Source organism: Ovis canadensis, chromosome 11 (assembly GCF_042477335.2).
Source record: "Ovis canadensis isolate MfBH-ARS-UI-01 breed Bighorn chromosome 11, ARS-UI_OviCan_v2, whole genome shotgun sequence".
NCBI classification, from domain to species: Eukaryota; Metazoa; Chordata; class Mammalia; order Artiodactyla; family Bovidae; genus Ovis; species Ovis canadensis.
Window position 1 is genome coordinate 55,509,003 of NC_091255.1, and position 19,007 is coordinate 55,528,009.

Here is a 19,007-nt window from a genome sequence, read left to right on the forward strand (position 1 = left end):
CTAGAGTCCATGGGGTCACAAAGAATCAGACGCGACTGACTGAGCACAGATACAACCCTAATCCTTACCATTCCTTCTCCATGGCAAAATCTATAAGCTTATCCAAGTGAGTGCCCCCTCCTGGAACCCTACACCATCCCATAATAACCCACACTTCTCAATAAACAGCTTTTCTTGAGAGGACGAGAAAGGCTGCAAAAGTGAGCATTTACCCACAGGGGTTCCCCCCAGAACCCTGTCTCTGTCCCGTGGGTTCCTATGACACACAACCCCATCATCCCTTAGCCTTGGGAAACATCCAAATGGATCCAGGCTTCCTGAAATCTTAATTCCAGGGACATCTCCTCCCAGCAAACAGCACAATGACATTATTTGACTGGTGATTATTAGAGCCCACGTTGATAGCTTCTCGCTGTGTGCCAGAGGCCGCACTAAACGTTGAACCACATTCACTGCTCTCCTCAACCCTACAAAGTAGACATTATCCGTTGTGGGCTGATCCAGAGGTTGGGTTATTTGCCCAAGGTCACAGGGATGACCTAGGACTGGAATCGAGGTGTATTTGAGTCCATAGCCCCAAGTCTATGCACTGCCCCTGTCTACTTCCTAAAGGGAAAGTCTGCAGACTTGCTGGAGGGGCGCACCCTACCCAAAGGGCAGCAGTGGAAGGGGCCAGGCCACCTGCCCTGAGTGAGTGAGCTGGGGGCCCGGCCCAGCTGGCCCAGTTCTCTCTGGGGAGAAGACATTTTAGGGTGGCCTCAACAGTGTTTTCAGTGTGAACCCCAGATGGAGAGGCTCCAGGCCCCCGGGACTGCCCCAGTCACAACTGTAAGGATTCCCTACAACTCTCACCCTCCCCATGCCTTCCATCTCCACCCCCCGGTTGTGCTGAAGTGAATTAGAGCCCGAGATCCACGAGCAGCACTGGTTCTGGATCGGCCTGAACCGTCGAGACCCCGGAGCCGGAGCCGGGCAGAGCTGGCGCTGGAGTGATGGACTTGGGGTGAGGAGGCCTGGAGGAGGCGGGGCGGGTGGACGGGATGTGGGCGTGGCCTTTCGAAGGTGCGCGAGGTTGAGCAGAGGCAGGGCCTAGGGCAACGGCCGGCTGGTGAAGGAGAGGGTGGTGGGGGTGCCTAGCCCAGGTTGGGGGGGCGTTCCCAGCTTATGCCAGGCCTCTTGTTGGTCTGCTCTGGGGGTGGGGGCAGCCTGTACCTGGTGCCTGAGGCCCCTCTCCCCCTCTGACGTCACCAGTTCTCTTACCACAATTTCGACCGGAGCCGGCACGACGATGATGACATCCGCGGCTGCACGGTGCTCGACCTGGCCTCCCTGCAGTGGGTGGCTATGCAGTGCCAGACGCAGCTGGACTGGATCTGCAAGATCCCTCGAGGTTGGTGGGGCGGCGCTGCTGGACCGGGCAAGGGCTGACGGGCGGCAGGGCCCGGGGTCCAAGGAAGAAGGGTCTCCCATCTCTGCAGCGTGTCTGTCCCTGTTGCCCCCATAGGCACGGACGTGCGGGAGCCTGACGTCAGCCCGCAAGGTGAGGCTTCCTGTCCATCCCACTCCCCGTGGCGGCCGGACAGGGCAGGGCTTGACCAGGACAGAAGGAAGGGGATTAAGGGTTTGAGCCAAGGGAAAAGGGAATTGGGGCACACTTACTGGTCCAGGTCAGATGGGCTCGCAGGCCCGCCTGCCCTGGCTGCCCTGAACACGCCTCATCCTCCGTGGGCGGGGCGGGCAGGTAGCCGCAGCCTGGACTCCAGCCACATGCTGCCCCCACAGGCCGGCGGGAATGGTTGCGTTTCCAGGAGGCTGAGTATAAGTTCTTCGAGCACCACTCCACGTGGGCGCAGGCGCAGCGCATCTGCACGTGGTTCCAGGCTGAACTGGTCTCAGTGCACAGCCAGGCCGAGCTGGATTTCCTGGGGCACAACCTGCAGAAGGTGGGCATGCCAGCAAGCAGGGAGGGCAACCCGGGAGCCAGGGGAAAGGCCCTGCCAACCCTCACCTGCCTGCCCGGCTTCCCCAGTTCTCTCGGGGCCAGGAGCAGCACTGGTGGATCGGCCTGCACACCTCAGAGAGCGACGGGCGCTTCAGGTGGGAGCCCTGGCCGGGCGGTGGGTGTGGCTGGGCAGCGGGGCACATGCGTGGATGGCTAGCAGGGACTCAGGCTGGAAATGAGAGGCAGCATCGCACACAAGAGACAGATTTGGTTTTGAATCCAGTTCTGCCCCTTGTGGGCTATGTGGCCTTGAGCAAGTGACTTAACCTTTCTGGGCCTCTCTTGGTTTTCTCACCAGAAAATGAAACAACGAGGCGTGCCTGGTGGGGTTGTCCTTAGGGCTAAAAATGAGGTGTCTGAGTCCTTGGTGCTGCGTCCAGCACGCTGTTGTCCACGCAGTCGTGTCTGACTCTTTGCGACCCCGTGGACTAAAGCCCGCCAGGCTCCTCTGTCCATGGGATTTCCCAGGCAAGAATACCAGGGTGGGTTGCCATTACCTTCTCCAGGGGATCTTCCCAACCCAGGGATCGAAGCCGTGTCTCCTGCATTGGCAGGTGGACTCTTTACCACAGAGCCACCTGGGAAGCACATTATTGGACACTAAATAACAGCCGTTCGTATTATGCTGGGGTCACTCGTGAAAAAGGTCCGTGGACGTAGGCAAGAACACATGATGGTCCAGAGGGGCCTCTTCATGGTCAGGGCTTACCTACCCAGGCACGAGGCACAGAAAGACCGGGAGAGCACAGGAGTGTCTGAGCACAGTGTTGCCGCTGGACTCCTGCTCTGGGATCCTTAGACTTCTTTTCTAGTTAGAGAAGTGGAAGGCACTGGGTCCTTGGGTTCCTGCTGCACTGAGCTCAGTAGCCTCGCTCCTCAGTCTGTGGCCCTGAGCCCCTAGACTTGGGCCCCAGGCTCTGCCCCCTTGCTTCTGCATTCAGGGGAGGTCTAACCTGGTGCCCTGTACTAGGATCACTCCTGCTTGTGCCATCACAGGTGGACAGATGGTTCCATTATAAACTTCATCTCCTGGGCCCCCGGCAAACCTCGGCCCATCGGCAAGGACAAGAAGTGCGTGTACATGATGGCCAGCCGAGGTGAGGGCAGGGTTAGGGCAGAGAGGGTGCAGAAGCCGAGGGGAGGGTTGGTGTTCAGGGCAGCAAGGTGAGCCTGGGCAGGGGCCTTCAGTCTCTTCTCATCCTCTCTGTTCGCCCAACCCAAGAAGGACTGGATCCAGAGAGGGGAGGGCCGGTGCCTGTCCAGCAGCCGCAGAGGACTTGAGTTCAGAGCTGGACACAGGACCCGAGCCCCAGCCCCACCTCCTCTCAGGGCATGAGGCCAGGTGCTGGCAGCCTGGCCCCACACTCAGAGTGACTGCTGTTCACTTTTCACAGAGGACTGGGGGGACCAGAGGTGCACAACAGCCTTGCCTTATATCTGCAAGCGGCGCAACAGCACCAGAGAGCTGCAGCCCCCAGACCTGCCGCCCACAGGGGGCTGCCCCTCTGGCTGGAGCCAGTTCCTCAACAAGGTAGGGAATAGGGAGGGGGTGCCCAAGGGGAAGCCTGAGCTTCAGGAGTCCTGGCCCTCTGGCAACATCAGAGTCACGGCCTCTGCCCTGAACCCACCACCCTCTCCCCTGCTCAGCCCTGGGACCAGGGCTAGACCCCTTGGACACTAACTCAGCGTAGTGACACCTTCCAGTTCATCAAGTAATAATGTTGCCCATATAGTTTGGTGAGCATCTTGATAATGAATTCCTATTAAAACAAAATGTTGAACATACAAAATATATATGCGTGCCATACATATATGTGCAAAAGTAAATATATGTATTTCTTTCTATACTAATGTGACTGCTGCTGCTGCTAAGTCACTTCAGTCGTGTCCGACTCTGTGACCCCATAGATGGCAGCCCACCAGGCTCTCCCATCCCTGGGATTCTCCAGGCAAGAACACTGGAGTGGCTTGACATTTCCTTCTCCAATGCATGAAAGTGAAAAGTCAAAGTGAAGTCGCTCAGTCATGTCTGACTCTTAGCGACCCCATGGACTGCAGCCTACCAGGCTCCTCCATCCATGGGATTTTCCAGGCAAGAGTACTGGAGTGGGTGCCATTGCCTTCTCCGAATGTGACTGATGTCATATATAATAAAATATGCACAAGAACAAAACGATCTAAAGCCTGAGCTAAAGATTTCAAAACAGTATTTTTAAGTTTTCAAAATTTTTCCTTTTAGTGGTATGAAAAACATTTTGTGCTCACTCTTAAATGTATCAATTATAATAATTATTACTATTTTAAATAATTTTGATAAGAGCAAAGCGATCACATACACTTCATTATTTTTATTTGTTAGTTTTTCATTTCTTTATTTATTTTTGGCTGCACTGGGTCCTCCTCTGCAGGACCTTTGCAGGCTTTCTCTAGCTGTGGCGAGTCGGGGCTATTCTTTGTTGTGGTACACGGGCTTAGTTGCTCTGTGGCATGTGAGATTTTCCCCGACCAGGGATAGAACCTGTGTCCCCTGCATTGGCAGGCAGATTCTTAACCACTGGACCACCAGGGAAGTCCCTATACTTTATTTAAAAATCTAGGTCTGACACTGATTCAGACTTCACAGGTCTTGTTTGGAGGTCAAATTATTTTAGAACATGGATTGAATGGTTGTTGTAGATGAAAAGATTGCCTTACAAAGACAAATAGATGAAGATAAAGAAAGTTCATCCATCACTGGCTGGGCTAAGTCCTTGTCTCCATTTTTCAGTCCTTCTGCCAGTTAAATGCCAATTAAATTTTTCAGTCCTTCTGCTGATTTTTGTTTAAAAACTAGCTCATCAATTTTTGCATTTAAATGAATCTGCCTTATAAACTACTGAGAAGAACTGATTGAGAGGGTTTAAAAAAGTCTCTGGAAGATTTTTTAAAAAACATTTAGAAGATTCTCTTTCCAACTATTTTGAGTGTGCAGCTAGCAGAGTTTGAGGCAATCAAGAGAATCAGGATGGATGTGCATCTAAACATGTTTTCAAAATGTTCCTTCTAGAGTGTGAGTCTCTTTCCAAGGGTGGTTAGTGACCCATGGGCTGATTCATCCAACCTGATTAGACCTTCATTGTTTTTATCTAGCAGCTGAAAGAGCTTATCCCAGGAAAGAAAGTGTGCTATTTCCTTGCAGGTTTCCGTGGTATCCTTAGTATGAGCTTTGAATCATGCCTTCTTTGGCGGACACTATAAGACTGCTTAACTGAGTTGTGAGGATTAGATTAGTTAACACTAGATAACATAATCCATAAATCTTTGTCATGTGCTGGAGTACAGCCAGCTCTTACTGTCATGGAGCTCTCACTGTCTTCAGATTATTCAAGCAAATAATACACCTTTTCTGCCTTAAAGAAAGCAAAAAGAGCAAGATGTATTATTCATATTTTGGGGAAAAAAAACTCATCTATATTCTCCACAGATAACCACTATCAATATTTGTTACTCCACTTTCTGACTTTTTCCACATAATTGAGATCGTACTAAATAGCACAATTTTGTAGCCAACTTTTTTTCCCTCAGTGTTGTATTTTGAGTATTTCTCCATGTCATTGAATTGCTCCAAAAGCTTATTCTTATGGCTTCTTCCACCTAATCTAAAACAATATATTTCATATATGTAACCGGTCCCTTTCTGAATTTGTCAGCATCATTATAATGATACCAATAATTATGTGGAAAGCCTTTGAAGTATATGAAGCTGAGAACCAGACAGACATTGTCCCCAGGTGTGGCCCAGGGGTTGCTGTCATAGGTAGTGGAGCATTTGGTGGCCCAGAGAAATCTTCCTACTTTAAAATTCCCCAGATGTGGGCAAGTGTCTGTGAATCTGCTGTGCCAGGTCAGGAGGGTATCAGAGCCTTGGTCAAGGGGACCCAGATGTCCTGGTTCTCCTGTTTTTCTCCAGGGCCTGGCGCTGAGGGGTCGAACTTTCTGGGTGTGGGGGCCAGGGAGGTGGAGCTGGATGTCACGCCTCTCCCTCCGCCCCACAGTGTTTCCGAATCCAAGGCCAGGACCCCCAGGATCGGGTGAAGTGGTCAGAGGCACAGTTCTCCTGTGAACAGCAAGAGGCCCAACTGGTCACCATTGCAAACCCCTTAGAGCAAGGTAGGGCCAGCCCAGGGGGAGGCCCCAGAATCCTCTGACACCGTCCCCCTAGACGGCTAGAGCAGAGTGAGGAGGGGGCTGCTGCCCTGTGGCTCATCACGGTCTGTTCTGGGGGATTGTAGCGTTCATCACAGCCAGCCTGCCCAATGTGACCTTTGACCTTTGGATTGGCCTCCATGCCTCACAGAGGGACTTCCAGTGGGTGGAGCAGGAGCCTCTGCAGTATGCCAACTGGGCCCCCGGGGAGCCCTCTGGCCCTAGCCCTGCTCCCAGCGGCAACATACCGGTGAGGAAGCCCCTGCCCCATCCTCTCCTCTGCACCCACTAACTCGCCCTGGCCCGCAGCACTTGTCTTCACACCTGGGGATCCCCTTGCAGCCTCTTTGCTCATAGTACAGACTTTCAGGGGCGGTAGCACAAGGCAGGCAGCTCCTGGGGCTCCCCTGAGTGGCTCCTTCCCCCCAGACCAGCTGTGCCGTGGTCCTGCATAGCCCCTCAACCCACTTCACTGGCCGCTGGGACGACCGGAGCTGTACAGAGGAGACCCATGGCTTCATCTGCCAGAAGGCCACGGGTAGGTATCACCCGGGAGCCTGGAAACCTCAGCCCAGGGCTGGAAGCTGTGGGCCGAGCTAGGAGGAATGAGGCATGGTCCCTGATCTCAGGGGACCACTCTGCTTGGGAAGCAGATGGGCAGAAAGGCCAGGCACCAATCAGAGGGACAGGCAGTGAGCGTCCAGGGGTTGCAGGAGGAAGGTTTGGGATTTGGAGGGCTACCCAGGAAGAACTAAGACATTGGGCATGCGTTGTGGCAGGGACCCGGTGGTTCAACATCTGAGGCTTCTGCAGCTCTGAGCAGGGGTCCCTCTGGCCTGGGTTCCTGGTCAGGCTCAAGGTTGTTTATCCCTTTACTAGTAAGAATGTATTATTAATAACAACAGTGACTGATGGTTATGCGCCCAGAGGAGAGTTGGTCTCTGCCTGCTGTTCCCCCTTGGCCTCATGCCTGGGGATGGGGTGAGGGGAGCAGAGCCCGGCCTGAGTCCTGCCCCCTTCCCTGTAGACCCCTCCCTGAGCCCATCCCCAGCAGCGTCGCCCCCTGCCCCGGGCACTGAGCTCTCCTACCTCAACGGCACCTTCCGGCTGCTGCAGAAGCCGCTGCGCTGGCACGACGCCCTGTTGCTGTGTGAGAGCCGAAATGCCAGCCTGGCCCACGTGCTCGACCCCTACACCCAGGCCTTCCTCACTCAGGCTGCCCGAGGGCTGCGCACGCCACTCTGGATCGGGCTGGCCAGTGAGGAGGTAGGCACTGGGCGGGGCCCCCCTACCCCCAGTTCCCTGTCTTCTCCTAACCCGCTGCCTTCCGTGGCCACCCCCCTCCACCCAGCGCTGGCTGGTCCCCTTGCTTCCATCCTGATGGCCCCCTGTGCCCAGGGCTCCCGGCGGTACTCTTGGGTCTCGGAGGAGCCACTGAGCTATGTGAGCTGGCAGGACGGGGAGCCCCAGCTCCCGGGGGGCTGTGCCTACGTGGACACGGATGGCACCTGGCGCACCACCATCTGTGACACCAAGTTGCAGGGTGCTGTGTGTGGAGTTCATGGTGGTGAGTGCCCACCCGCTGGGGCGAGGGCTGGGCCAGGGAGAAGCCGACCCCAGGAGGACCCTGGGACACTTCCTCAATGCTGCACTTCCCCGCTCACAGGGCCCCCTCCTCCGCGACGAATAAGCTACCACGGGAGCTGTCCCCAGGGGCTGGCGGACTCGGCCTGGATTCCCTTCCGAGAGCACTGCTACTCCTTCCACATGGAGCTGCTGCTGGGCCACAAGGAGGCGCTGCAGCGCTGCCAGAGAGGTGGGCTCGGGGGGCGAGCGCCCCCACCTGGGCGTTCCGGGTGGCGACCCCTCTCGAGGATGCTCAGAGACCCCACGAATGTGGTCCCCGTGCCGCACTCTGCTTGTAGGTTGCACTCACCTCTCAGTGCCCCTCACGGTCCAATCCACACAGACCACCTTGGACGGGGCATGGATGTAAATGTAGCCCCCCGTTACACGCACGTCTCCACGCCATCCTCTACTCAGGCTGCCAGGGAAAAGGGCGGGGCCTCTCCGGGGGCTCTGCTACCCACCAGGAGACTCACCTGCCCTGACGTCGGCTTCCTTTATGTCCAGCGGGCGGCGCGGTCCTGTCCATCCTGGATGAGATGGAGAACGTGTTTGTCTGGGAGCATCTGCAGAGCTCTGAGGGCCAGAGTCGGGGCGCCTGGCTGGGCATGAACTTCAACCCCAAAGGTGGGCCCCCTGGGTATAGGGTCAGGAGGGGCAGGCCTCGGGCTGCAGGGGGAGGCCCTCCACTGGCGTTTGGCCGGTGGTGAGGGGTGGGGGCATGGGGGGTGAGGGCCTGTGGGAGGGGGGTGAGGATCTGTGGGATGTGGGGGTTTTCTAGAACAGGGCTCTTCTCTCCCATCTGCTTCTGCTCCATGTCGCTGCCCCCCCCATCCCCAACAATGCCCCCCCCCAATGCCGCCTTTCCCACAGGGGGCACCCTGGTCTGGCAGGACAACACAGCTGTGAACTACTCCAACTGGGGGCCCCCAGGCCTGGGCCCCAGCATGCTGAGCCACAACAGCTGCTACTGGATCCAGAGCAGCAGCGGGCTGTGGCGCCCGGGGGCCTGCACCAACATCACCATGGGCGTCGTCTGCAAGCTCCCTCGAGGTGCGGGAGACATCTAGTGCTGGGGGGCGGGGGCCCCCGGGCCGCTGCTCATTCCGCAGGCCACACAGTGGATGGGAGGGAGTCAACAGGCCTGGGGCCGCCAGGACCCTCCTCTGGGATCAATTGGTCTGTACCGAGGACTGGCCCTTCCTGAAAATTGCCAGAGTAGACAGCCATTGGTAGACTAACCATTTTGTAGTGGTTAAAGGCAGGGATATGGGGTTCGAGCCCAGGCCAAACCGTTTGCCAACTCTGTGACCTTGGGTAAATTGCTCAAGCTCTCTGGCCTCAGTTTACTCATGTAAAATGGTGTAATAAAAGTACCTACGGGCTTCGAAGGCGGCTCAGTGGTAAAGAATCTGCCTGCCAATGCAGGAGATGCGGGTTCAGTCCCTGGGTTGGGAAGATCCCCTGCAGGAGGAAATGGCAACCGCCTCCAGTATTCTTGCCTGGGAAATCCCATGGCTAGAGGAGACTGGCAGGCTACAGTCCAAGGGGTTGCGGAAGAGTCAGACACGACTTTGCGGCTAAACGGCAACAACAGTAATAAGAGTACCTATGAGAGAAGTAAACGAGCCAATGAAGTGTATGGCGCCGCAGAAAATGTTCTTGCATGTTTGCTTATTGTTACTCTATTGTCACTACTACTGTTGTTAACTGGTCCCTCCTCCCCTACAGCTGAGGCGAGCAGCTTCTCTCCATCAGGTGAGTGGCAGGCAGGACTAGCCCTCTCCCCCCCCCCCCCCCCCGGGTCCTGGTCATTCTGGGCAGCGGGCGGGCCTGGCGGGGCTTCTGACCAAGGGTCCTTCCGGCCGCAGCCGCCCTCCCGGAGAACCCCGCGGCCCTGGTGGTGGTGCTGATGGCGGTGCTCCTGCTCCTGGCCCTGCTGACCGCTGCCCTGATTCTCTACCGGCGGCGACAGAGCGTCGAGCGTGGGGCCTTTGAGGGTGCCCGCTACAGCCGCAGCTCCTCCGGCCCCAGCGAGGCCACCGAGAAGAACATCCTGGTGTCGGACATGGAAATGAACGAGCAGCAGGAGTAGAGCCGAGGGCGTGGGCGGGGCCGAGGGTGTGGGCGGGGCCAAGGGCGTGGGCGGGCCCGGGGGAGCTGGGCCCCCACCAGCCGTGGTCCAGTCGGCCTGTGGGGGGAGGTGGCGCCCTGGGGAGCGCTGTAGGGAGCTGGGGCTGGCAGGGCCTGGGCTGGTGGGGTCCCTCCCTCCCATGAGGGCTGGGCTGAGGCCTGGCTGAGTGCAGCATGGCGTTTCCTTTTGGGGGGACCCTAAGGTCTTGTCACCCGGGCCTATACCCCCATGGTCACCGGAGGCAGGACGGGAGCCTTTTTCTCCCTGCCCCCACCCTCCCAGGCCTGTGCCCCAACCCTGGGACCCCCTCTTCTCGTTGCAGAGTCTGAGGAGCCGCCCCGAGCCCTCAGCCGGCCTCTGTCGCTTCTCCCCTACCCTGGCAGCTCAGCTCCTCACCCCACATCCTCCCTGCCCCCCCCCGCCGCCCCATGTCCCCCCGCCCTGCACCCTGCCTGCTCTCCGAGCCCTTCCTTCTGAGCCAGGGCCCTGGGGTCTGGGGAGCCCTCTCTTGCTGTTGGTGGGAGTCACAGGGGGCCGAGCGTTTGTCACTTGTGTGCCTGCTGGGGTGGCCATAGGGCATGACGGGAGGGTTCTGGGCTGGGACTGAGGACCAGAGCATCACTGTGGTATCAGCTGGGCTGGAGACAGGACCGGGGAGAGACACCCTGACCTCCTGGGGATGACCGGGCTGGGCTGGGATGTCATCTCCTGCCGGTCAGGGGAGGGTTCTGTCCCTGTAAAGTCCCCTGTGGGGACCAAAGTAAGTTCCCTAAGGTTTCCAGGTCCTGGCTGTAGTTTGGAGAGAGAGAAGGTGGTTGGCCAGGGTCATTGGGAGCTGGGGTGCGCCCTCTAAGGGGGGCCCAGAGAAACGGCACCTGAACCCCCTGGAGTGGCCCCTGTGTGGGGGAGACGACCCACCCAGAACCTTTCCAAGAGGCCAGATCCCCAGTTAGAGTCACCGGTCCTGGCGCCACGGCCCAGGGCAATGTGAGCACAGACTCCAAGACACGGCCCTTTTTGTAGTTCTGAATTTTTTTTTAATGTGCCATTATTGTTTTAAAAGAAAGATAAAAGAAAAGCAAACAAATAAAACACCTTTCAGAGGCTTGAGAGAGAAGGGTCCCCACTTTGTCTCGTTGGGAGTCTTGTCCTTCATACTGCTTCAAAGATACATGTTATTTTGGGGGGCTTGCATCTGTTTTGCTTCTGTCTTGGGGCCACGGGACCCCAGCCTTCTCTCTGCTCCTGGGGATACGTGTGAGAGTAAGCATTCAGGAGCCAAAGGACAGTGGTGTGAGCTTGAGCAACTTGGCTCCCCTTTCACAGTGTAAAATGGGAGAATAGGATGCACCTCTCAGGCTCCTTTAAGGAGGTTGAAGATTAAGTGAGATCACCTTGGCAAAGCAATCTGCACAGGGCCTTGGTGCTCGAGCTGTAATTGTCCCATAAACGTCAGCTGGTACTGCTTGTCTCTGGGCTGTGGCTCCCAGGCCAGTGTGTGAGGTGCCCCTTGCCAGACTAGGGTGGGGCCCCCACACCACCATGCTTCCAAGGCAAACCTGGATTTGAGCTGCAAGACAGTAAGTACATATTTGTCCCTGGGTAGTGTGGGCTCTGAAACTGCCCTGAGGCAGGGGAGTGGGTCACAGGACCCCACCCCCACTCTCACCTCCATTCAGGATGTTTGAGCTGGAGTTAGAGCCGCAAACAGAGAAGGCCTTGCCAGCCAAGGATGGTCAACTGTGCCAGGTCGCGCTGGGTGCAGTGAGAAGGCTTGAAGCAGGCCGAGGGGTGGGGAGCTGCTTTGGGCTGGGTGGTTGGGGTGGGTCTCTCCAGTGGCAGTGAAGCTGGAACCTGAAGGAGGTGGGTGGGAGGTGGTGCAAGCATCCGGGCCAGGTCCTGGGCTGGGGAACGCCAAGGGGAGGGGGCCGGGTCCTGCCGCGTGGTCCCTGGGGCTTCAGATGACTAGTGAGAGGCCAGGCTGGCTGGAGCGTGGCGGGGCCTGGTTGCCGGAGGCCTAGAAGGCAGGCCTAGAAAGCCTGAATGTGGATGTCAGGTCCAGCAGGAAGTCAGTGGGAATGGCTAGTCTTACCTTTTTAGCCGGTGCTTTGGATCGTTTTGTCTGAGATAACTGGTGAGGAACCTGTGTGCGCATGCGTGTTTGGCCTTGGTGATTTTTAAACTGAAACTGAAGCCGCTCAGTCGTGTCCGACTCTCTGCGATCCCATAGACTGTAGCCTACCAGGCTCCTCAGTCCATGGAATTTTCCAGGCAAGAGTACTGGAGTGGGTTGCCATTTCCTTCTCCAGGGGGTCTTCCCAACCCAGGGATCGAACCCGAGTCTCCTGCACTGCAGGCAGACGCTTCACTGTCTGAGCCACCAGCGCGTTTGCTTTCTAAATCGGTAATCCTGTCACGTGGTTCAAACCTAAGCCCGTATGATAGGAAAAGATACACACCGAGAAGTCCAAAGCGTCTCCTGCACAGTGGGGTGGACGAGGTGCCATATCTGAGTCTGGGAGCGCCTTTTTGGAGCCTTGGAAACCGGGCCCTCTTCCTACTCTCTGTAGCAGCAGCAGGACACACAGAGGGGCCTGATCACTTCAGGCTTCAGGGAGGGACCCCCAGTCCTGTTGGGGGGTGGTGTCCTTAATGATTAATCCACTTCAGCCTGAAGTGATTAGCCCTCCACAGTGGGGAACAGCTCCCTTTGTGAGTTGAGTGCCTGCCCATTAGCCACAACTCACAGATGGCTAGGCCAGGCTGAGCCCAAGACCCCTTGGGGAGTTGGCCCTGAGAGATAGGAAGAGCCTAGGGGTGAAGGCGGGGTCACAGGCTCCCAGGTGGGGTTGTGGGTGGGAGGAGCAGCTGAGTGAGTGAGGACCCAAATGCCCCAGGGCTACCTGGGGCCAGTGGCTGCTGTGTGTCCAGAGGTTTAAGTCAGCAGTCCTCAACCTTTTCGACACCAGGGACAGATTTCGTGGAAGACAATTTTTTCAAGGACTGGGGGGCGTGGGGGTGGGGGGAGGAGTGGTTTTTGGATAATTCGCGTGCCTTACATTTATTGCACACTTTATTTCTAATCTAATGCTGCCGCTGATCTGACGGGAGATACCAGTCCATGGCCCGGAGGTTGGGGACCCCTGGTTTAAATCACTCCAGAAATACTTGTTCCCCACTTTTCTCTGCTTTCCTCAGGTGGCTTTAGTCCTCGCCAGAGCCCTGAACCCCCATCGAGAAGCATTTCAGACAGCTTCGCATGCACCTGGGGCTCCTCATAGGCCTTGTTCTCCTTGGGGGCTCCTGCCTGCCCAGGGGAGGGCTGGGGGACTCCGGGTGGCTCTCTGTGGGCAGGAGGAAGGCTGGGGCCTGGGGTCATCTCCCTCTGGCCCCCGGCCAGTGCTGGTTCTGGTAGGGTGCATGGCAGAAACTCCTTTCTTTCTGCTTATTTCCATGCAATAGGCCTTCACCCTCTCTACATTCCATCTATGATGCCCTGAGACCCAGCCCCTGGTGCCTGGGCAAAGGGCACTGAAACCAGGCTCCAAGCCCTGCCGGCACTGGTGGGGCAAAACTGGCACAGCTCTGGCCACCTGGCCTCCGGGATGGCTCGCTGAATCCATGAATGAACGGGCCGCTCTCCAGAGAGTGGTGTCAGGCCTTCTCACAACCTCTTCTTGTCAAATCAGAGATGGCTTGCTCCCAGGTGTCCTGGCGGAGCTGGCCTGGCCCAGCGGGCAGCACTGTGAGGCCGCGGGGGTAAGGAGCCGGCCAGCCGCACCACATGGCTCTCCTGGAACAGAGCTGGCCGGGCCCTGCCAAGCTGCCTGGAGCAGTCGGGCGGGAGTCTGTGGCGGGGACAAGGTCAAGAACTGCATCTGGAGGGAGAGGCAGTTCCCGAGAAAGGCGGGCAGGAAGGGGGAGGAAAGGCAAAGGCGGTGGAGGGAACATGGAGGGTCCTTGAGTGAGACTGGCGTGAGATGAAAGTGCTCGGATGTTCAGGCCTCTGTCTCAGGGGTCAGGGCAGCCAGGAGGCCCAGTGAAGGCTGACTTTAGTCTCAGCTCCCCACTGAATCGGCCCTGTTGGATCTGCAGATGGCAATCCTTGTCCAGCAAAGCAGCCAGGGAGGCCCGCCCTGGAGGAAGGAAAGGGACAAAGCAGCATGCAGGCCTTTCCCCCTTGAAATGGATTTGTTGCTTGCAGTCAGTGCAGAAAATGGACTAGCTTCTGCTAGTGGCTGAGGGCAGAACTGTAACCAGTTCAGGGAAGCCCTGGTCGGTTCAGGTTTTCTAGTCGGCGTCTTTTTTCTTCCCTGCCTGGCATCTCTTAAGTTCTGAGGTCCTGCGGTGTGTCCGGAGATCTGGCCCTCCTTGGTCACTGCGCAGCCCCGCCGGCTTACTCAGGGAGGCCTGACTGTATCTTTCTTTGGATGGTGTCTTTTCCTACTCTGGGGCTGCAGGGAACTCGGGGACATTGCCTCAGACAGGCCATTCCTCCATGATGATGGTAATGATCAAGATACGTGTTATTTACTAGGTATGGCCCTGTTCTAACTGCTTACCATGAATAAACTCAATTTATTCTCTCAACCTATCATCAGCTGGTTGCGACTGTGCCCCTTGACAGATGAGGAAACAGGCACCGGGAGGGGAAGGACTTGGCTGGTCACTTCTCCACCCTCCCTGCTCTATAAAAAGGTTGGGGGATGGGATACAGGAGAGAACCCACCTCCACCCCCATGATCTTACAGTCAGATTCTGAGGCTCAAGAACGCTCTCTCAACCTGAGACATCTGTGCTGAGTTTCAGAAGCCTGTTTTGAGTGTAAGGGCTAAAAGTGACCTCTCTCCTTTCCTTTTTCTCTGGCCTCCATTCCTGAGGCAGCGGGGGAGGGACACCTGATGAGCCTGGGCTGGGGCTGGACATGGCACGCAATGCACAGCATTGCATAGGATGGGGACTTCCCTGGTGGTCTAGTGGTGAAGACTCTGTGGGGCCCGGGTTTGATCTCTGTTTGGGGAACTAAGATCCTGCATGCAGCACTCTGCAGCCAAAAGAGAATTGCTTAGGATGTGTAGAAATGAAGTGGGGGCTTGGTTCATATGTGAGACGTTTGCACTATTATGGATATTTTATTTTTTAAAATTGGAGTATAATTGCTTTACAATGTTAGTTTCCACTGTATAGCAAACTGAATCAGCTATTCGTATACATATATCCTGTATTCCTTGGATTTCCTTCCCATCTATGTCACCACAGAGCACTGAGTAGAGTTTCCTGTGCTATATACAGTCAGTTGTCATTAGTTTTCTATTTTGTGCATAGTAGTATATATAAATCACTGAGGATGGTGACTGCAGCCTCGAAATTAAAAGAAGCCTGCTCCTTGGAAGAAAAACCTATGGCAAACCTAGACAACATATTAAAAAACAGAGACATCTCCTTGCTGACAGAGGTCCATATGGTCACAGCCATGGTTTTTCCAGGAGTCATGTACACATGTGAGAGGTGGACCATAAGGAAGACTGAGCACTGAAGAACTGATGCTTTCGAATCGTGGTGCTTCATTGGAAGGACTGATGCTGAAGCTGAAGCTCCAATACTTGGGCCACCTGATGTGAAGAGCCAACTCATTGGAAAAGACCCTGATGCTGGGAATGACAAGGCAGGAGGAGAAAGGGGAGACAGGATGAGATGGTTGGATGGCATCACCAACTCAATGGACATGAGTTGGGGCAAACTCCAGGAGACTGAAGGACAGGGAAGCCTGGCATGCTGCAGTGGCCCCTGCAGTGGCCTCTGCATTGGCAGGGGGATTCTTAACCGCTGGACCTCCAGTGAAGTCCAGAGGTTGGCATTGGAATCAATAAACCGTAAAGAAGATCACTCTCCCCAGGGTGGGTGGGTAGGCATTGTCCAATCCATTGAGGGCCTGAACAGAACAAAAAGGGAGAGAAAGGACAGATTTTCTGTTGAGCTAGGACACCCATCTTCTGCTCTAGAGCATCAACACTTCTGGTTCTCAGGCCTTCAGACGCCAACCAGGGTTCACTCTTGCCGCACCCCGCCCCATGTTCCCAGGCCCAAGTTTGAATTGGAACCGCATCACCGGCTTTCCTAGGTCCTTAGCTTGCTGATGGCAGATGGTGGGACTTCTCAGCCTCCATAATCCTGTGAGCCAATCCCTCATACTAAATCTCTTTCTATATATCCTATTAGCTCTTTTTCTCTAGAGAACCTAGTGCACATTTCTTCCCATGTAACATGGGGTTACTTGTATCTGCCTCATAGGCGTATTGTGAGGATTAAAGATAAATGTAAAACGCTTACCCTCAGGCCCAGCTCCTAGGACATGCTCTGTAAAGGTGACCTGTGGGCTCCTATTACCTCAGTATGATGTTTTCTACACATGTCCTGCTGCCCCAATGAGAACTGAGCTCCAAGGAGGTGGGCGCTGTGCATTTTTCCCCTGCGTCTTCACAACCTGCGCCTGGTTGAAAAAAGTGAAAGTTGAGTCAGATTCCATGACTCCATCAGCTGTAGCCTGCCAGACTCCTCTGTCCATGGAATTCTCTGGACAAGAATAACTGGAGTGGGCAGCCATTCTCTTCTCCAGGCGTTCTTCCCAACCCAAAGGTCTAACCCAGGTCTCCTGCAATGTGGATTCTTGACCCTGTGAGCCACCAGGGAAGCACAAGCTGATAGTGGGTAAAAGCTGCCTGAAGACCCTGTGTCCTGTCCAGTGTGCCTCAGCCTCGAGTAGGTTCTGCCAATATTTAGCCAGTTATAGGGGAGGGAGATAGCCCTTTTCATCATTCTTTTTTTTTATTATTATTTTTGAGAATTTATTTATATGGCTGTACCGGGTCTTAGTTGTAGCACCCAATTTTTTTTTTTTTTAGTTGCAGCATGCAGGATTTACTTCTCTGGCCAGATCAAACCTGGGCCGCCTATATTGGGAGTGTGGAGTCTTAACCGCTGGACCACCAGGGAAGTCCCCATCGTTGTCTTTTTTTTAAAATCACAAATAATGCATTTAATTGTTTAGCTTCTTACAGTACGCCTGGGTCAGCAAGATCCACTGGAGAAGGCCTGTATTCTGGCCTGGAGAATTCCATGGGGTCACAAAGAGTCGGATGCGACTGAGCCCCTTTCTCTTTCACTTCACACTTTCAGCACTCACATGACAGAAGCTTCTCTGGTGCCTCTGAGGGTAAAGAATCTGCCTGCAATGCAGGAGACCCGGGTTTGATCCCTGGGTCAGGAAGATCCTTCAAAGAAGGAAATGGCAACCCACTCCGGTATTCTTGCCTGGAGAATTCCATGGACAGAGAGGCCTGGCGGGCTACAGTCCATGGGGTTGCAAAGAGCTGGATACTACTGAGTGACTCACACACACATGACAGAAACTGACAGATCCATGTTGTTGTTTAGTCACTAAGTCGTGTCCGATTCTTTGGCACTCCATGGACTATAGCCTGCCGGGCTCCTGTGTCCGTGGGATTTCCCAGGAAAGAATACTGGACCCATCATTGTCTTTTAATAGATGAGACTTGGTACTTTGGCATCTTGGGCCATGAGAAGCCCCATCGGCAGGCCCCTGGGCTGCAGTGGCAATGAATTGATGGTGCAGGTCTGCTGTGTTGCACCTCTCGCCACCCAGACCTCACAGGAGGCACTCCTGCTTTTGTCTGTAAATCCTTCAGATAGTTGCCCCACACCCAACACCGGCTGATGTAAACCTGTAACGGTTTCAGGGTAGCTGCCTCAAACCCTGCTACATCTTACTGCAGGTTTGGCCTGCCAGAATATTTACCCAGCCACCTCAAATTCCATTAAGTTCTCTATAAACCTTATTTTAAAATATGCACTGTCCCTTAGATATTTCTCAGTATTGGCTCTCGGACAAATCCTTTATCTTCAGTTGACCTTACAATTCAGTGAAAAACAAAGACCCATTCTCTCATAGAATGATCAGGGCTTGGAGCTCCACTGGTGAGTGGAACAACTTGAGGTTATAGGAATTTAATGTACAGCATGGAGATATTTTCAACCTGAGTGGCTCTTCCAGGGACTATGCACATTTAAAGATGTTCTTCTGTGGTTCTCGGATCTAGGCAGCCTGGTGGAACCTTCTTGTTTGCAGTCCTTGAGTCACTTGGCCTAACTGTGGAACATATCAGACAATATTTTGACGTCTAGCTTTTCCTAAACCCCACTGATGCTATAACTTATTTTGGGGACCCCTTGGCAGCAACATCTTCAGTGGTCACTCTTGTTCTGAGGAGGGCAGGTCTTAAAGGCGGTTCGAGAAGCACCTCTTCCTCTTTTACCTTTTTCTCTCTCTCACCCTTTCTCTGCCCCTTCTTCCATTGTTTAGAAAGTCTGTTGAGGCATATTTTACAATTATACCACAGAGTTCGCCTATGTTAAGCACACAGTTCAATAAGCTTTAGTAAATGCATCCAGTTGTGTGAACATAACCACAGACCAGCTTTCAGAAGCCGCTCATCACCCCACAAAGTCCCCTCAAGTTCGTGTGCAGTCCATCTCCACTCCCCTCCCCAACCCCCAGCAAGCACTGCCCCGTCCCTATGGTTTGCCTTTCTAGAAACTGCGTGTAAACAGGATCGTACAGTATGTTGTCTTCCGTGACTGGCTTCTTTCATTTGCTGTAATGTTTTTGCAGGTATCAGTAGTTCACTCCCTCCATCTTTATTTGTTGACTTGGCTTTGTCTCTCTCTCATATACACACACCTACCTCTTCTTTTCTTACTAAATTCTCTGCCTTGTTTTTCATCCTAAATCTTGATCTGGTCTTTGGGTGATAAGATGCAATTAGGAGAGAAGTGTGGAGGAAATGTACCAAACCCTCCTAAGTGGGTACATACGGGGGCAGCCAGCCAGCCTGTGCGGGCCCAGGCGGTGTCATCCCTCGTGGCAGTGATGGTGGGGGCAGGGAGAGGTGAGGCGGGGGCGGGGTGTGCGGGAGGTGTGCTCCTCAGAGTTTCAGGCCCTGAGCCTTTGTCCAAGGGGACTGGAATGAGTACAAGACAAAG

The 19,007-nt window shown here is 54.9% G+C and overlaps 1 protein-coding gene across 1 annotated transcript in view; it reads left to right on the forward strand.

The window, feature by feature from the left end:
- Positions 1 to 11,064, forward strand: part of MRC2 (mannose receptor C-type 2) — a 63,452-nt gene extending 52,388 nt beyond the window's left edge. Inside the window, exons 14-30 of the mRNA XM_069541683.1 lie at positions 895 to 1,003; positions 1,252 to 1,390; positions 1,505 to 1,540; positions 1,783 to 1,943; positions 2,030 to 2,097; positions 2,999 to 3,099; positions 3,397 to 3,533; positions 6,037 to 6,151; positions 6,274 to 6,437; positions 6,617 to 6,725; positions 7,215 to 7,453; positions 7,586 to 7,754; positions 7,854 to 8,003; positions 8,321 to 8,440; positions 8,687 to 8,866; positions 9,545 to 9,571; positions 9,685 to 11,064. Of these exons, the coding sequence (XP_069397784.1) occupies positions 895 to 1,003; positions 1,252 to 1,390; positions 1,505 to 1,540; positions 1,783 to 1,943; positions 2,030 to 2,097; positions 2,999 to 3,099; positions 3,397 to 3,533; positions 6,037 to 6,151; positions 6,274 to 6,437; positions 6,617 to 6,725; positions 7,215 to 7,453; positions 7,586 to 7,754; positions 7,854 to 8,003; positions 8,321 to 8,440; positions 8,687 to 8,866; positions 9,545 to 9,571; positions 9,685 to 9,908 (2,248 nt within the window). The 3' untranslated portion in view covers positions 9,909 to 11,064. The remainder of the gene's footprint in view (positions 1 to 894; positions 1,004 to 1,251; positions 1,391 to 1,504; positions 1,541 to 1,782; positions 1,944 to 2,029; positions 2,098 to 2,998; positions 3,100 to 3,396; positions 3,534 to 6,036; positions 6,152 to 6,273; positions 6,438 to 6,616; positions 6,726 to 7,214; positions 7,454 to 7,585; positions 7,755 to 7,853; positions 8,004 to 8,320; positions 8,441 to 8,686; positions 8,867 to 9,544; positions 9,572 to 9,684) is intronic.
- The last annotated feature ends 7,943 nt before the right edge of the window (positions 11,065 to 19,007 follow it).